Source organism: Notothenia coriiceps, unplaced genomic scaffold (genome assembly GCF_000735185.1).
Source record: "Notothenia coriiceps isolate Sejong01 unplaced genomic scaffold, NC01 NC01_scaffold00037307, whole genome shotgun sequence".
NCBI classification, from domain to species: Eukaryota; Metazoa; Chordata; class Actinopteri; order Perciformes; family Nototheniidae; genus Notothenia; species Notothenia coriiceps.
In genome coordinates this window covers 4,664-17,626 of record NW_011370008.1, presented here as the reverse complement: position 1 = coordinate 17,626, position 12,963 = coordinate 4,664, and the positions used below count along the sequence as shown (strand labels likewise).

Here is a 12,963-nt window from a genome sequence, read left to right as displayed (position 1 = left end):
GTCGTTCGACAAACCGACCTTCACGTCTCCGGCTCTTCACAGTACGCCGAGCCCACATCGTCAAACTTGGTACGGACCTACATCCTTCACGGCTTCCTAGGTCAGCGTCCGTACCATGGGCTACACCCATGGTAACCAAGGTAACAGAACCGCTTTACCTAAGATGCGTCAATGACGTTCGGCACTTTCTCGCCCTCCTCGCCCGCACTCAACACCCATCCTTAATCCCTCTTCCAACTTCTTGGAGTCTGCTCGTCGACGTGTCAGGGCTGTCCATATTTTTGAGTTGAGTGAATTATTGACGTTCTTGTGGAGTTATGAAATTTTTTTCTTTGTGTTTGTATTTTAGGCAAATGAAGTTCATTCGTCTTACTCCTATATATATATGTTTTTATACTACATGAATACACGTATAATACCCCTCATTTTAGACTCGTGGAGCTAGGTTTGTTTACTGTTCTAGAACATTGCCCTTCCCTCTTTGTGTTGTCCTACCCTTTTCCTTGTGCGGTTATTAAGTAATGTAATGTCGCCAATAACTCTAATCTCACCGTCCTGTCCCCAACTGTACAATTCATATTTAGCTTCGATTAGTAGACAACTTACGACCTCTTTGTTTTCCTCGGTCAATACATACCTTCCACATTTCCTTCTTTACTCATCAAATGTAATCCTTGACTTCAATTGTCACTTGTCCTCATATAATTTACTCCGCCGCATCCGTGAGAATGTTCCCATCTTGGGTGACCTTGTCTACTTTGGTGGATAATCACTCTAGACCGGAAATGGTTGTACGGAAGGTGTACGAAGGTCTCGTAAACACCTCGAAACCGAGGTCGCGTCTTCAATAAGGTACGCTTGGTAGTATTGAGGGAGAGAATAGAGGTGTAACGGCGGTAGCATATGCCTATTCCTGCGGGGTTTCTCGACATGAAAGTCAATGTTCCTCCAAATAAGACTTAGATACACTACGAGCTATATGTTTAGACCGAGAGGGTTGGTGATTTGTACCTTATGTGAATGTGTATTATCCCTTTCTTAGCAAGTTTAGAAGTACAAAACAGGTGGAGCTAATAGGACTTCAAAATTCAAATTTTCTTCCAAATCATTCTAGCAATATATCGAAAGTGTCATGAGGTGGAATTACAAACCTGTGGTGGTTGGAGGCTAATTGCCGTAAGCGAACACGCGCAGTGCCGGCTTCTAACTCCGACAGCCTCATGTACGGGATTGAGCTAGAACAACTGGGCGTAAGTCCGCTGGGGGCTGCGAAAAGCCCCGTTTCCGTCAAGCCGCTTTCTTTCTTAGTTGAGACTAACCGACAAGTCGATGGCTTAGCACCGGGTTCCTCTACTCTTAGCTTTGCTTTCAACGACCCTCGGGTTTGTTGTGACCTTAATTCTTCCGTTTTAGACATCTAAAGTACATTGAAGGTCGAAAGAGCTGCGTCCTCAACCCCTTTCGGGGCCACTCGAAGAGAGCACATCTCACTTTTACCCCTTGCCCCTATGGTGGTGTAAACAACAAACAAATATTAGTTGCGTCAGACAAGAAGAAAGAGGACTCCACATTAGTGCCGCCCCAGAACAGAGGACCATAACCGGAGAAAAACTTACGACCATTAATCGTGTGTGAATGGCGGTGCGGAACCGCGAAACACCCTCTTCCAATAACAAGGGTTGAGGCGAGTACTCGTAAGCATGCACTGCCAAGAACCGGCGGCCCGACTTCAGAAACAAATGACCAAGGAGTCACGCTGGTCGAGGCATAACCGTTTTCTGCGTCCTCTTGCACTCGCCTTCGTACTGCCGCCCCCAAGGCAGACAACAGTTAAGAAACACAGTCTAACCAACACAGCCCGGAAATCGTTCGTTCAAATAAATATGGTCGTGGAGCACCCGCACTGCGAGGGGGACCCAAGTTCCCATCAGCAAAAACACGTGGGTTTGCTATCCGGGCTCCAAAATGGTGGAATGAGCTCCCCATTGAAATCAGGACAGCAGAAAGCTTACACATCTTCCGGCGCAGACTGAAAACTCATCTCTTTAGACTCCACTTCGAGCGATAGGATTACTAACAAAGCACTTATATACTAATAAAGGACTGGCTTATCTAAAGCCAGTTGAGTAGCACTTGAAATGTTTTGGCTCTATGAAACCTGATGTACTTATATGATTCTGCTTTCTTCAAGTTTGTATCTTGTTGGTCGAATGCACTTATTGTAAGTCGCTCAAGCTCAGCTAAATGTAATGTAGTCGGCCAGAACCAGCCACCCTCCTGCAGAAAGGAGACAATCTCCTCCAAGTCCGCTTCTCAAGTCACTTATGAAACTAGGACTTTAATCTCGTAATTATGACTTTATTCTCGTAATTATGACTTTATTCTCGTAACTATGACTTTATTCTCGTAACTGACTTTATTCTCGAAATCTCTCTTTTTTTTTTCTAAGTGTGGCCCTAATACTCCATCGTACAAAAGAGTATATATTGCACAACTTGAAAATCTTATGTTTTTTTTAATGAGGGAAAAAATGAGGGAGAATGACTCGTGCGTTTTTGTTGTTTTTTTGTTAATGGGTAAAGTTTAAGCATAAAACTATCATTTAATTTTGTATAACTAGTTTTAGACATTGGATTAGTTTGTGAAAGCAACACTAAAAACCAGGCCCACTATGTATTAGACCTTACCTGTCACAGTGTTGCAGGTCTGTGAGAGACTGGTTGAGAAGGTCATCGAGGTCAAAACCCACACCGTACCCGGCCCCGCTGCCTTTAGGGGTGACGGAGAACACTGGGGGCAAAACGTCCTCCACCTGACAGGAGAAGAAGAGGAAACGATGGGTCAACTGAACTTCCTGAAGATCAGTTCAAGGCAAGTAGGAGATATGTGTGACATTTCAATCTGGTATATATGTACACAATAGAATATTTTACAAGAAAGGCACACCTGGGACTTTGAGAGCTGCAGTGTGACTGTATGGATGTCAGGGGCTACAGAGGGCCCTTGCTGTCCAGTGTCTGTGAATCCTAAACTGGGATGAGGCTGTGAGGGGACCCCTAAAGCCCCACAGAGAGGGTTTGTAGTCTGTGTCCTGGATTTCTCTCCTATAGAGGTACACAGCTTCTCCATCGGACCATTGGTTGCAGTCGAGGGGTTCGGGTGGGCGTTGAGGTTATTCTGGCGTCTGATATCAACATTCCCATTTGTCTCTCTGCTGGTTAATGTCTGAGCTTTAGCCAAAAAACTCTCCAGGGGGAGCAGTTGCGTGTGGGGTTGAGGGTCAGGCTGGGTTTGAATCTGAGGTTGGAGAAAGCTCGACGGAGGAGGCTGCGGTTTCCTGTTTGGTTGTGGTTGTTGAGGCGGCCTCGTCTCGAGATGCTGCCCGTTCCAATTCCCCAAACAGCTGAAACCACTCTGTCCGTTGCGCTCGCTGTGAGGTTTGAGCGTGTTGTTCTTAACAAAGCCACTAGTGACCGACATTATATCCATCCCTCCGCTTACAGCAACGGCCGCGTCCGCTGAAGGTTTCCTCTGGCTCAAGGAGAAATGTAAGGGTGGTGGCTGGGTGCTGGGAGGCTGAAACAGGCCCTGCTGGTTAGGTTTAACTTGTGAGAGTAATTGTTTAATAGCTTCCTTGGCTGTCTTATTGTTCACGGCTCCTTGGGTTTGATCACCGATAGCTACACCCCGGTGGGAGTTCACATTACAGTCGTTGTTCTTTGCTCCGTCGTTATTAGGAGAGTAAGATTTCTCATTGCGGCTGTCCATCATCTTTGTCCAACGTTGCAAAAGGCTTTTGTCGTCGTCACTCAGCAGAACCCCACCCAGCGAGTCCCCCTGCCTTCCCTCTCTTCTCTCCTTTTCCTTTATTTTCCTCTCCCTCTCTCGTGCTCGTTCCTGCCTCTTTTTTCTTTTCTCCTCTCTTTCCCGTTGGCGCTCCTGAGCTGTGACGGGCCGACGCGAATCTGGAACTGAAGACAGGGAGGATGATACACCTCCTCCTGCGGCAACGTCTATGCCCAGCGCAGAGGTACCTCCATCTGCAGTGAAGATAGGAAATGATGTTAAAGGGACGTCTAGAGTCAATGATATAAGAAGATATGGAAAAACAACAAACTTACCACCCCTGGCTTTGTTTCTGAGAGCTGATTTCAATAAAGCCGCTTTAAGAGCAGCTTTCGTATCCTCTGAAATGGCTCCTTCTTTTCTGGTCCCCTCTCCGCCACCTGGAGGAGGCCGGGCGTTCTTAGACAGTGACTGTGAGAGGGTCTGAGACAGAGACTGGGCCTGAACCGCGGAGAGACTTAGGGAAGGCACAGTGGCGGGTAGGGGGGTCATGGTTTGTGCTGGCGTTCCTGGAATAGATGAGGGAGCCTGGGTCATGTTCTGGTTCTGCGTGGGCTGACTTCCTGTTAGCTGCTCCTGCACCTCACTGTCTCTCATTGTTTCTGACAGAGCATCCTGACCAGACACCGGTGTTGTTAAATCTATAGTTTCAGGCTGACCACTGTCTGAGTTGGCACTGGGCATGTCCACATCAACTGGGCCACTCTCGCTTTTGGAAAGTAGAGGCAAATGATGTGTCAAGTGAGGTGGGGCGGCTTTTAAAAGGGACCCAGTTGTAAATGTGTGGCTCCCTTCTGCTGGTGTGTGATCTTGTTGCTGTTGAGATTCCACTTCCCTCATTTGCTGTTGTTGAATCTGTGCTGCTTGTGGGTGTTGTGCCATTGGAACCAGTGTGGATTTGTTTAGGTGAACAGCAGAGGGCTGAGCGTTACACTGGTTGCTGCTTTGTGCTGCTGCTCTGACGTTTGCCCTTGCCAAGGGCCTGAACTGCAGTCTTTGACGGCAGCCCTGTTTGTTTTGATGAAAGTCCTGGATCTCCATCAGAATGGCCTCTTTAATTTGTTCCCTGTTCATCTGAAGCTTGTCAAATTCAAAGTCAAAAGCTGGCACGCATATTGGCTCATCATCCGGGTCGTGGTACTTTGACAGGTAAGGATGCTCCAGCGCTTGCGTCACACTGATTCTCTCACGAGGGTCGAAGCTCAACATGTTTAGCAGCAGGTCCAAAGCCTCGGGTTCAGCTTGTGGGTACAGTTTGGCCAACGGTACAGCAGACCGTGATGGAAGACTCTGGACATAGGAGCGCACCCTGTCGGCTCTAATAGTACTTATCAACCCCTCAGGAGGAGTGCCTAACACACCCAAAATGAGCGTGAGCTGGTGGACATAGTGCTTCCCAGGAAAAATCTGCTTACGGCCCAACATTTCCGCAAAGATACAACCCACAGACCACATGTCAATAGCCAGGCTGTAGTGATTCAGAGACAGCAGGAGTTCAGGAGCACGGTACCATCGAGTTGCAACATATTCAGTCATGAAGGAGTGAGACTCCTCGGGGTGAGAACTGAGACCCCTTGCCATGCCGAAGTCTCCAATTTTCAGCTCACAGTTCTCGTTGACCAACAGGTTGGAGGGTTTGAGGTCGCGATGGATGACGTTGGCAGAGTGCACATATTTGAGGCCGCGGAGCAGCTGGTACAGGAAGTAGCGCGTGTGCTCTGAGGTGAGCGTCTGGCAAGAGTGTATGATCTGGTGCAGGTCACTCTCCATCAGGTCCAGCACCACGTACCTACACACATTGGAAATGAATCAAAGTTAAATATGTAGGAGGTATATAAAGTATAAGATGATATCAGCTACAAAACCTACCTACATTTCCAGACATAATAGTGTTGAACATAAGGTTTTGTTTTAATCTTTAATTTTGCCTCAATTTCCAAAATGCATATTTCAGGTCCACATTTTTGTTATTACATTCGAAGTTTGTGGATATTGATCAACATTACTGAATGCTCGAAATGGGTGAAAAAATGGTGAACGCCAAGATAAAGGGGTATATTGCAACTTGCTGTAAAAACTGTTGTAATGTTTAGTTGTTTTTAAATGTGTTGACTAAAATCCGACATCCAATTCTTTCATCCAAATCCCAAAGTATATAATAAAGTTAATATTTCCAGATATTGACTTTATAATACACTTGGGGTTTACAGATGTTTCAAGTCTGAGGAGGAACATTAAACAACAGTTAAAAATACTTACACAGACTTGAAGGCAGAGTGAGGAAGGTTAGGCTGCAGGATGTCTTTGATGGCGATGATGTTGTCATGTTTGAAGTGCTTGAGAATCTTCAGCTCTCGCAGTGTGCGTTTAGCATTTGTCAGCACTTCAAAAGCATTGGAGATCTTCTTTATCGCCACCTGCTGGCCTGTGAAATGTAAAGACGCCCCAATGAAGAGTTAGAATGACAATATTAACTGATAATAGTATTCAATATTGAGCATTGTGTTTATTCCTCATTAAATCAGTCCTACCATTGTCCCTTCTCCTGGCAGAGGAAACGACGCCATAGGCCCCTGTGCCGATGGTTTCTATGACATCATACTCCTCTCCAACGTCAAACTTCACGTCCAGAGAGTGTGCTTTAAGCAAAGCCAGGTTTTTCTCTGCTGTGCTGGTGTCTGCGGGGCCTCCTGTTGCCTCGACATTACCCTGGTTCTGGATTTCTCTGCTTTTATCAGTGGCCATTCTTTCAGGTGACATGGCCACATTCGGATCATTTTTTCCTTCTCCTCCCTCCTCAGTTGACATGTTCCTGTAAAGAGTCAAACAATGGCAAAGTATTTTTATATTAGGATGGTTATTTTCTAATATTGATTAAAAGACGGCAAAAAATGTATGCAAAAATCACAGAAGATAATCAAACTGATGCAAAAAGCTACACTACATTATATCAGCCCAATTTAATCAATCATATGTTCATAATTGCAAATAATAAAAAACAAGTATAATTCAGCCCTACTCAAATGTGAATATTGCTGTTATTACGTACATAAAATATCTTCATGTTTTGATGTTATAAAAAATAACCATTAGTAGCAGCAATAAATAGATGTGGCATTTATGAGAATAATACAATCCTGCATTTACACATGCATTCTTAAAACACAATATATCAGCATAACATAAAGGTGGGTAAATTGTGTTGCCTTACAAAACATACTGGTCCATTACTTACTGCTTGTTAAAATGAGTTACTGTGTGTCCTAATAATCTATCCTTAGTTAGACAAGGAAATAAACACGAAAAAACAGTGATCATCTGACGCTGAAAGACCAGAGATGAGAGCCACGGATGTGAATCAAACGGGTAATAATCTGTATTTTGAATCTAATGTAATAGTATCAAAGTTTGAAGGGGTATGTACTAGATATGTACGTGGGAAGGGGTTGCTTGCTGTTGCTATAGTTGTTCTGTATGTGTTTATAAAACCTTTCACTCAAATCTTTTACTCTCACCCCGGGCCCCCAGGAGCCAAATCAGGACTGTTTCTCAAAAGGTCAGTCAGTGGTCATTCAGGTAAAGTAGTCTGAACAGCATTACAGATTAAACCTATTGGATTCAGATAATGATTTGCCAATTTAGTGACAATATGGACTTAACAAAGGTATTGTTTGCGACCAGACGTAGACAACAAGCTGACCAGAAACTATCCATTAGGCCTGGGTGTCAGTCAAAACCTGTAGCTCTGTCAAAAGAAGGATTTTGGTTACAGCTGGAGTCTGTTGACCAATACATAGGCAGAGAACAATTCTACATGGAGTAGTCTTTAAGGAAATGCTAGTTCTTGTACTACAGAGAGGATCAAATAAACTAATTAGCCTACATGATAAAGACGCAGCCTTACCCACTTTTGACGCAGGGGCGTAGGCTAACGTTACCTGAAGCTGAGGCTTTCTGTGAACGTAAATCGTTAAACAATGTCCATCTCGGTTTATATTACCAAATAGGACACAAATAAAAACGTGTTTCGAAGTGAAAGACTAGACTCTCACCTTGTGAAACACCCACAACATTCGTAATTGTGTTTTTAATCCCGTAGTAGTACTGCTATCTCTTGTTTTTGTCTGCCGCTTCCTTGTACAGTTCCTTGTTCGGGTTTGAGTGACATGTGGCCGACCAACCACGTTTACGACGTCCGAGAGATTGTCCAATAAAGAGCAGAGAACGTGATGGGAGGCGGGACATCACCGCAGACAGTAGGGTCTCTGTTTTTGGGTGGTAGTAGTGTGACGCTGTTTTCCAGGATACATTTTCGGAGGGGCCATATTGGGAGACATTTACCTGCATTTAAACCTCTTTGTATATGTACTGGACTTAAATAACAACTAGTGAAGTAGAACAATACATACTACCACTACTACCTTCACAATTACTAATTACTAAACTGATAAAAGGTCAATAATAATTACACTAATAATTTAACTTGGAGCCTGCATGTTGATGGATAGACAGAAGAATGGGGAGATAGACAAAAGGGAGACGGATAGATGGCTTTGAAATCAAATAAAAACTTTAGTTGTTGCGTAAATTAATTATGCACAGTGATGGCTAGTACAGTCTTAATGCTTACATTCATTAACTTGTTTTATTATTCATATTTGTTGATAGTTTATACTTACAATACTTATTTGACATCTTCATATCTATAAATCAAGAATCAAATAATCAAACTTCTATCACAATAAGGGTTAATCATGGCATAGCTGGCACTTCAATTTAACACAACTTTAATTAGTAATTTGGTCATGTAAACAGATGTGAACACATCATTTATTAACAAGGTTGACACAACGACCTTTTTGTTTATAATTTACTCTAGTGGTGCAGGCATGTAATAAGAATAAAGTAGTTAAAATTAGTTATAGGCTATGTACGGATAAAAGCGTCAGCTAAATGCTATGTAATGTAATGTAATGTAATGTAATGTAATGTAACTAATGTATTCCCGTTCCAAAGCCTAATCTTTACCTTAAATGGGCGGCGGTGGCTCAACTATGTATAACATTTGAATGCAGACCTGCTACTTTAAATTGATTTTGGTGTAAATTAGTACTTCTTCCAGCAGTGATTTTCTAACACCAAACAGACTGAAGTCCACATTAAATACACAGTAAACAGTCCTCCTGGCTGGTCCGTATCCGGCTGTCCAATGAGAGGCCGAGACAAAAACCACCGGACCAATCAAAACCGAGAACCCAATTTTGTAACACGTCGCTTCCCAGGAGAGCAATTTAGTGAAGTTTGGAAGGAAAACGAATCGGACATATACAGTCATATCAATAAACTGAACTGTAATAAACATGGCATTGCCGAAATGGGAGAGAAAGGCGCGGGTATTTCTCTGCGTGTTCGGTTTGTTGTTGTCTGTTTATGCGCTTCACGTCGAGCTGTCCCGAGAAAGTAACCCAGATTACAGAGCGATGTGCGACCTGGGGGAGTCGGTGAGCTGCTCCAAGGTTTTCACCTCCAGGTATGTTAGCTATTTCTCGTGTGTTTGCTCATACCTGCTCAATTGTGCATAATCCCTATACCGCGACTTGTACTTCAGCGACAATTGAATGATTTTGTGCTTTTACATGATCTTGTTAAATTTGCATCTCCAGCCCAATACATTATTGCCACGTGTTAAAATCCTTTAAATGCTTTAAACCCCTTAAATCAGATACTGATCTACAATACCAAGTAGAAAATCTTCTTTACATTTTTTGTTTTATAAGCTGCATGCCTGATTGTTTTACAGGAGATATAAACCATTATGTAGGCTATCTATTTACTTTGTTTTCAATATGTCCTTGTTATGTCCTGACTGTCCCTTTTTTCTTTTTTGGCAGATGGGGACGTGGTTTTGGTTTGGTTCAGTTCTTTGTTGCCGCAGATAACCCTCTGAACCAGCCCAACAGTGTGCTTGGCATCATATTTTACACTCTGCAGATGGGCCTGGGTTAGTTTGTCATTATCCCCTGCAAATTACAGTGCAGTTTTGAGTGTTTTTGTATATGCAAATTAATGTAACATTCAGAATGTTAGTCAACCATAGCTGCGCCTGCCTCAACATTTTTTAAGCAATCATATAAGTCATGCAGGATTTCACCAACATTACTTATCTAACATATATCTAACATTTTTTTTATTTCAGGTCTGTCTCTGTCCAAAAAAGCAGCAATGTTGTTGGTCTTCTTCTCCTGGGTGTCTGTGGCCGGCTCACTCTACCTTGCATCTATTCTCGCCTTTGTTCTGGGGGATTTCTGCATGGTCTGCGTCTCAACATATATTGTCAACTTTGTGTTGCTCTTCACCAACATCAAACGTAGGAGAGCAATTGAAGGAGTGAAGGAAAAGACTGGATAAAAAGGGACACTTGTGAAATTCTAAACCTGAAGCCTCACTGGATCTGAAAGCACGTTGTCTTCCACAGTTCTTCTGCATGCTGTTAAGACCTTTCAGAGAAAAAGGGGTTGGATATACTTCAATGAAAATGTTCAAGATGATTTTTAGTACAGAAACCTGTAAGAGCTGCTGTCATTTTTGTATAAGAATGTGCATTTGTGATGGTGAATACACATCTTTGAACACTAACTCTTGTCTCATGTGATTAAGGCCTGGCTTGTTGTAAGATCCTAAAAATGGGAATACATGAATCCACATTCTAAAATACTAGGTGGTAAAACAATGAAGAGACATGCAGTTACTCAGTGTACCCAGGAGATAGAGCCAAAGAGCACGAGATAATCGTGGTGAATGTAGAGGTAAAGTGTTATTTTGAAACCACAGTATTCACATGGTTAAACAAACCCATGTAATGTGATATGGTCTTCAGAAAAAAAATGGCTAACTGCTTGCTTAACAGGTAGGATTTTTTTTTTAGTTTCTGTTGCCAGCTTGTGTTGTTTGGAAGGTTAATTATTTGCTATGATCTCAAGAATCTTTTTGAGATGAAGAACAAACATGAAAGAGCAGGATAATGGGATAAATCAGGCCTTTTGTGCCGAACAAACATAGCTAATGTTAGCTACATCAACTGGGTGTAAACTGAAAATTGAGGAGTATAAAAGTAAGTTGATGAGACCGGCTATGCGCCAAGCCAGTCACATTTATCTGAAATGGCACATAATGTAAGATTTTATAATTTTCTGGTTTTGCATCCGTCCAATTTGTTGCCCAAACATTTTTCACTCACTACAGTCTGTTACCACCAACACCATTTCACGTCCTATTCAGCAAGTCTAAATTAGTACTGCTGCTATTGATTTTCTGGATGCAGTGAAAGGTTCAAGAAGCCCCACCTGTTGAGACACAGCGTAGTTTGTCACTAGTGTTCACTTTATCCAACTGGGCCAAATTGATTGATTTTGTTGTGGCACAGAATCTGTCCTGTCATTACATCAGTTTTCAGTCAAACCGTAGGACTTAATTCCTGCTGCCACTGTGACCTTCATCAAACATCTGATAAAGAAAAAATGAAGACAAATGTCATTTTTCACGTGTCCATTCACTTTACAGGTAACTACAGTGTCCAAAACAATACCTTGCTCAATTCAATGACAAAGCCTAGATCAATAGAAACACAAAAGAAAGTGTCAATCCTTTACAAATGTGTAGAAAGGAGAGAGTTTGTTTCACAATACAGTATTGTTTCAGCAGCTTGATTGAGTGAGGACACACTGCGTCACAAACAGACATTCTTCCTCATAAGAGACAGCTTCCTTCCTCATAAGGTATTCTTCTACATTTCTACATATTCTTAAAAGCCAATGAATTAGTCAGTTGTGTTTATCCCATTATTCCTTTGACCATTTTTTTATTTCACATTCTTACTTTTACTTCTTATGTTTATTTAGACATCTTTATTATATTTTTGATCTATATTTATTTCTATGTTTTCTAAAATGGAGCAACTGTGATATCCTCTGGGACAGTATTCTGACTGATCATTTGCTTTAAAACATGGCAGCAATGTTATATGTTAATTTTAACAGTATCCATCCTGCAAGGGTCTAATTATCAAATGTGGTGTTGATAGCTGAAAACCAAAAGACTACACTACTGTATTTAGGTATTTACAAGCCATTCATACGATGAGCTGGCTGTGTCAAATGTTCAGACATCATTCAAGTTGGACTTCAGCATATTTTCTTTCTTTTTTTTACCTTTATTTAACCAGGATAGGTCTCATTGAGATTAAAATTATCTTTTTCAAGAGAGTCCTGGTCCTGGCCCAAGAATGGTTACATCACAGTTACAGACAGTTTTAACACACAATCAAAACACAATCATACACTAAGTTTAGCCAAAGCATTTACAGACACAGCGGCCTGCTTCAATGTCAGTTATGGTAGCTTTTAGTCAGTTTAATGAGACCAGCTCTCTGAGTTTCAGCGCGGTTTGAAGCTGGTTCCATGCTTCAGGAGCAGCGTAACTGAACGCCCTCCTCCCCATTTCAGTACGGACTTTTGGTACAGTTAAAAGGAAAAAGTCCTCGCTCGGAGTGAAGCCGATAAGATCCTGTGCATTTTCTGTTCATGTAGATCCTTAGATAAGGAGGAAGAGCACCAAGAATAGCCTTATAGAGAGTATAGGTTGCAGTGGTGCGTCAAGGTTTTGAGGTTTGTGATTAATCTCAGTGCACCATGGTAGACGGTATCCAGCGAGTGAAGGCACTGAGAAAATGCATAAACCACATCTCCATAATCCAGCACAGACAGAAAGGTTGCAGACACTAGTCTATTTTTGACCTCATAAGAAAAACAGGACTTGTTTCTAAAGAAAAAACCTAATTTTATTCTTAGTTTTTTCAAAAGTTCCACAATGTGTGTTTAGAAAGAAAGCTAATTTATATAGCACTTCTGCCGCAGGCACTTGTTTTGTTTAAAACCATAGAAGTTGAAGTTGCTTTCTCTACCACAGAAAATGTAGTAGAAAAACATATTGTGAACTTCAATTGATAGTATGATATTTAGTTTCACCTTCCATTGCAAGAGGCTAAAGATAGGATCAAGAGAGTTACACAGAGTAAATACCATGTTTTGCAAACTGTTAAAGCCACAGATAAAATCTTAT

The 12,963-nt window shown here is 42.1% G+C and overlaps 2 protein-coding genes across 2 annotated transcripts in view; one reads left to right on the top strand and one right to left on the bottom strand.

The window, feature by feature from the left end:
* The window catches only part of mapk7 (mitogen-activated protein kinase 7), a 9,026-nt gene extending 1,037 nt beyond the window's left edge, over nt 1-7,989 (bottom strand). Inside the window, exons 1-6 of the mRNA XM_010796899.1 lie at nt 7,899-7,989; nt 6,378-6,658; nt 6,106-6,271; nt 4,122-5,635; nt 2,947-4,040; nt 2,688-2,812 (exon numbers count right to left, since the gene is read on the bottom strand). Coding sequence (XP_010795201.1) covers nt 2,688-2,812; nt 2,947-4,040; nt 4,122-5,635; nt 6,106-6,271; nt 6,378-6,654 — 3,176 coding nt within the window. The 5' untranslated portion in view covers nt 6,655-6,658; nt 7,899-7,989. The remainder of the gene's footprint in view (nt 1-2,687; nt 2,813-2,946; nt 4,041-4,121; nt 5,636-6,105; nt 6,272-6,377; nt 6,659-7,898) is intronic.
* Nucleotides 7,990-9,031: 1,042 nt separating this feature from the next.
* vkorc1 (vitamin K epoxide reductase complex, subunit 1) lies at nt 9,032-10,482 on the top strand. Its single transcript, XM_010796898.1, has 3 exons — nt 9,032-9,376; nt 9,738-9,847; nt 10,043-10,482. Exons 1-3 carry the CDS (start codon nt 9,207-9,209, stop codon nt 10,252-10,254), a joined length of 492 nt encoding a protein of 163 aa, XP_010795200.1. The 5' UTR covers nt 9,032-9,206; the 3' UTR covers nt 10,255-10,482.
* The last annotated feature ends 2,481 nt before the right edge of the window (nt 10,483-12,963 follow it).

Bases quoted from the DNA above. Each gene is read 5' to 3' on its own strand.
- vkorc1 (XM_010796898.1), top strand. From the start codon at position 9,207: ATGGCATTGCCGAAATGGGAGAGAAAGGCGCGGGTATTTCTCTGCGTG. The intron at 9,377-9,737 runs GTATGTTAGCTA...CTTTTTTGGCAG, and splicing joins TCCAAGGTTTTCACCTCCAG to ATGGGGACGTGGTTTTGGTT. The intron at 9,848-10,042 runs GTTAGTTTGTCA...TTTTTATTTCAG, and splicing joins CACTCTGCAGATGGGCCTGG to GTCTGTCTCTGTCCAAAAAA.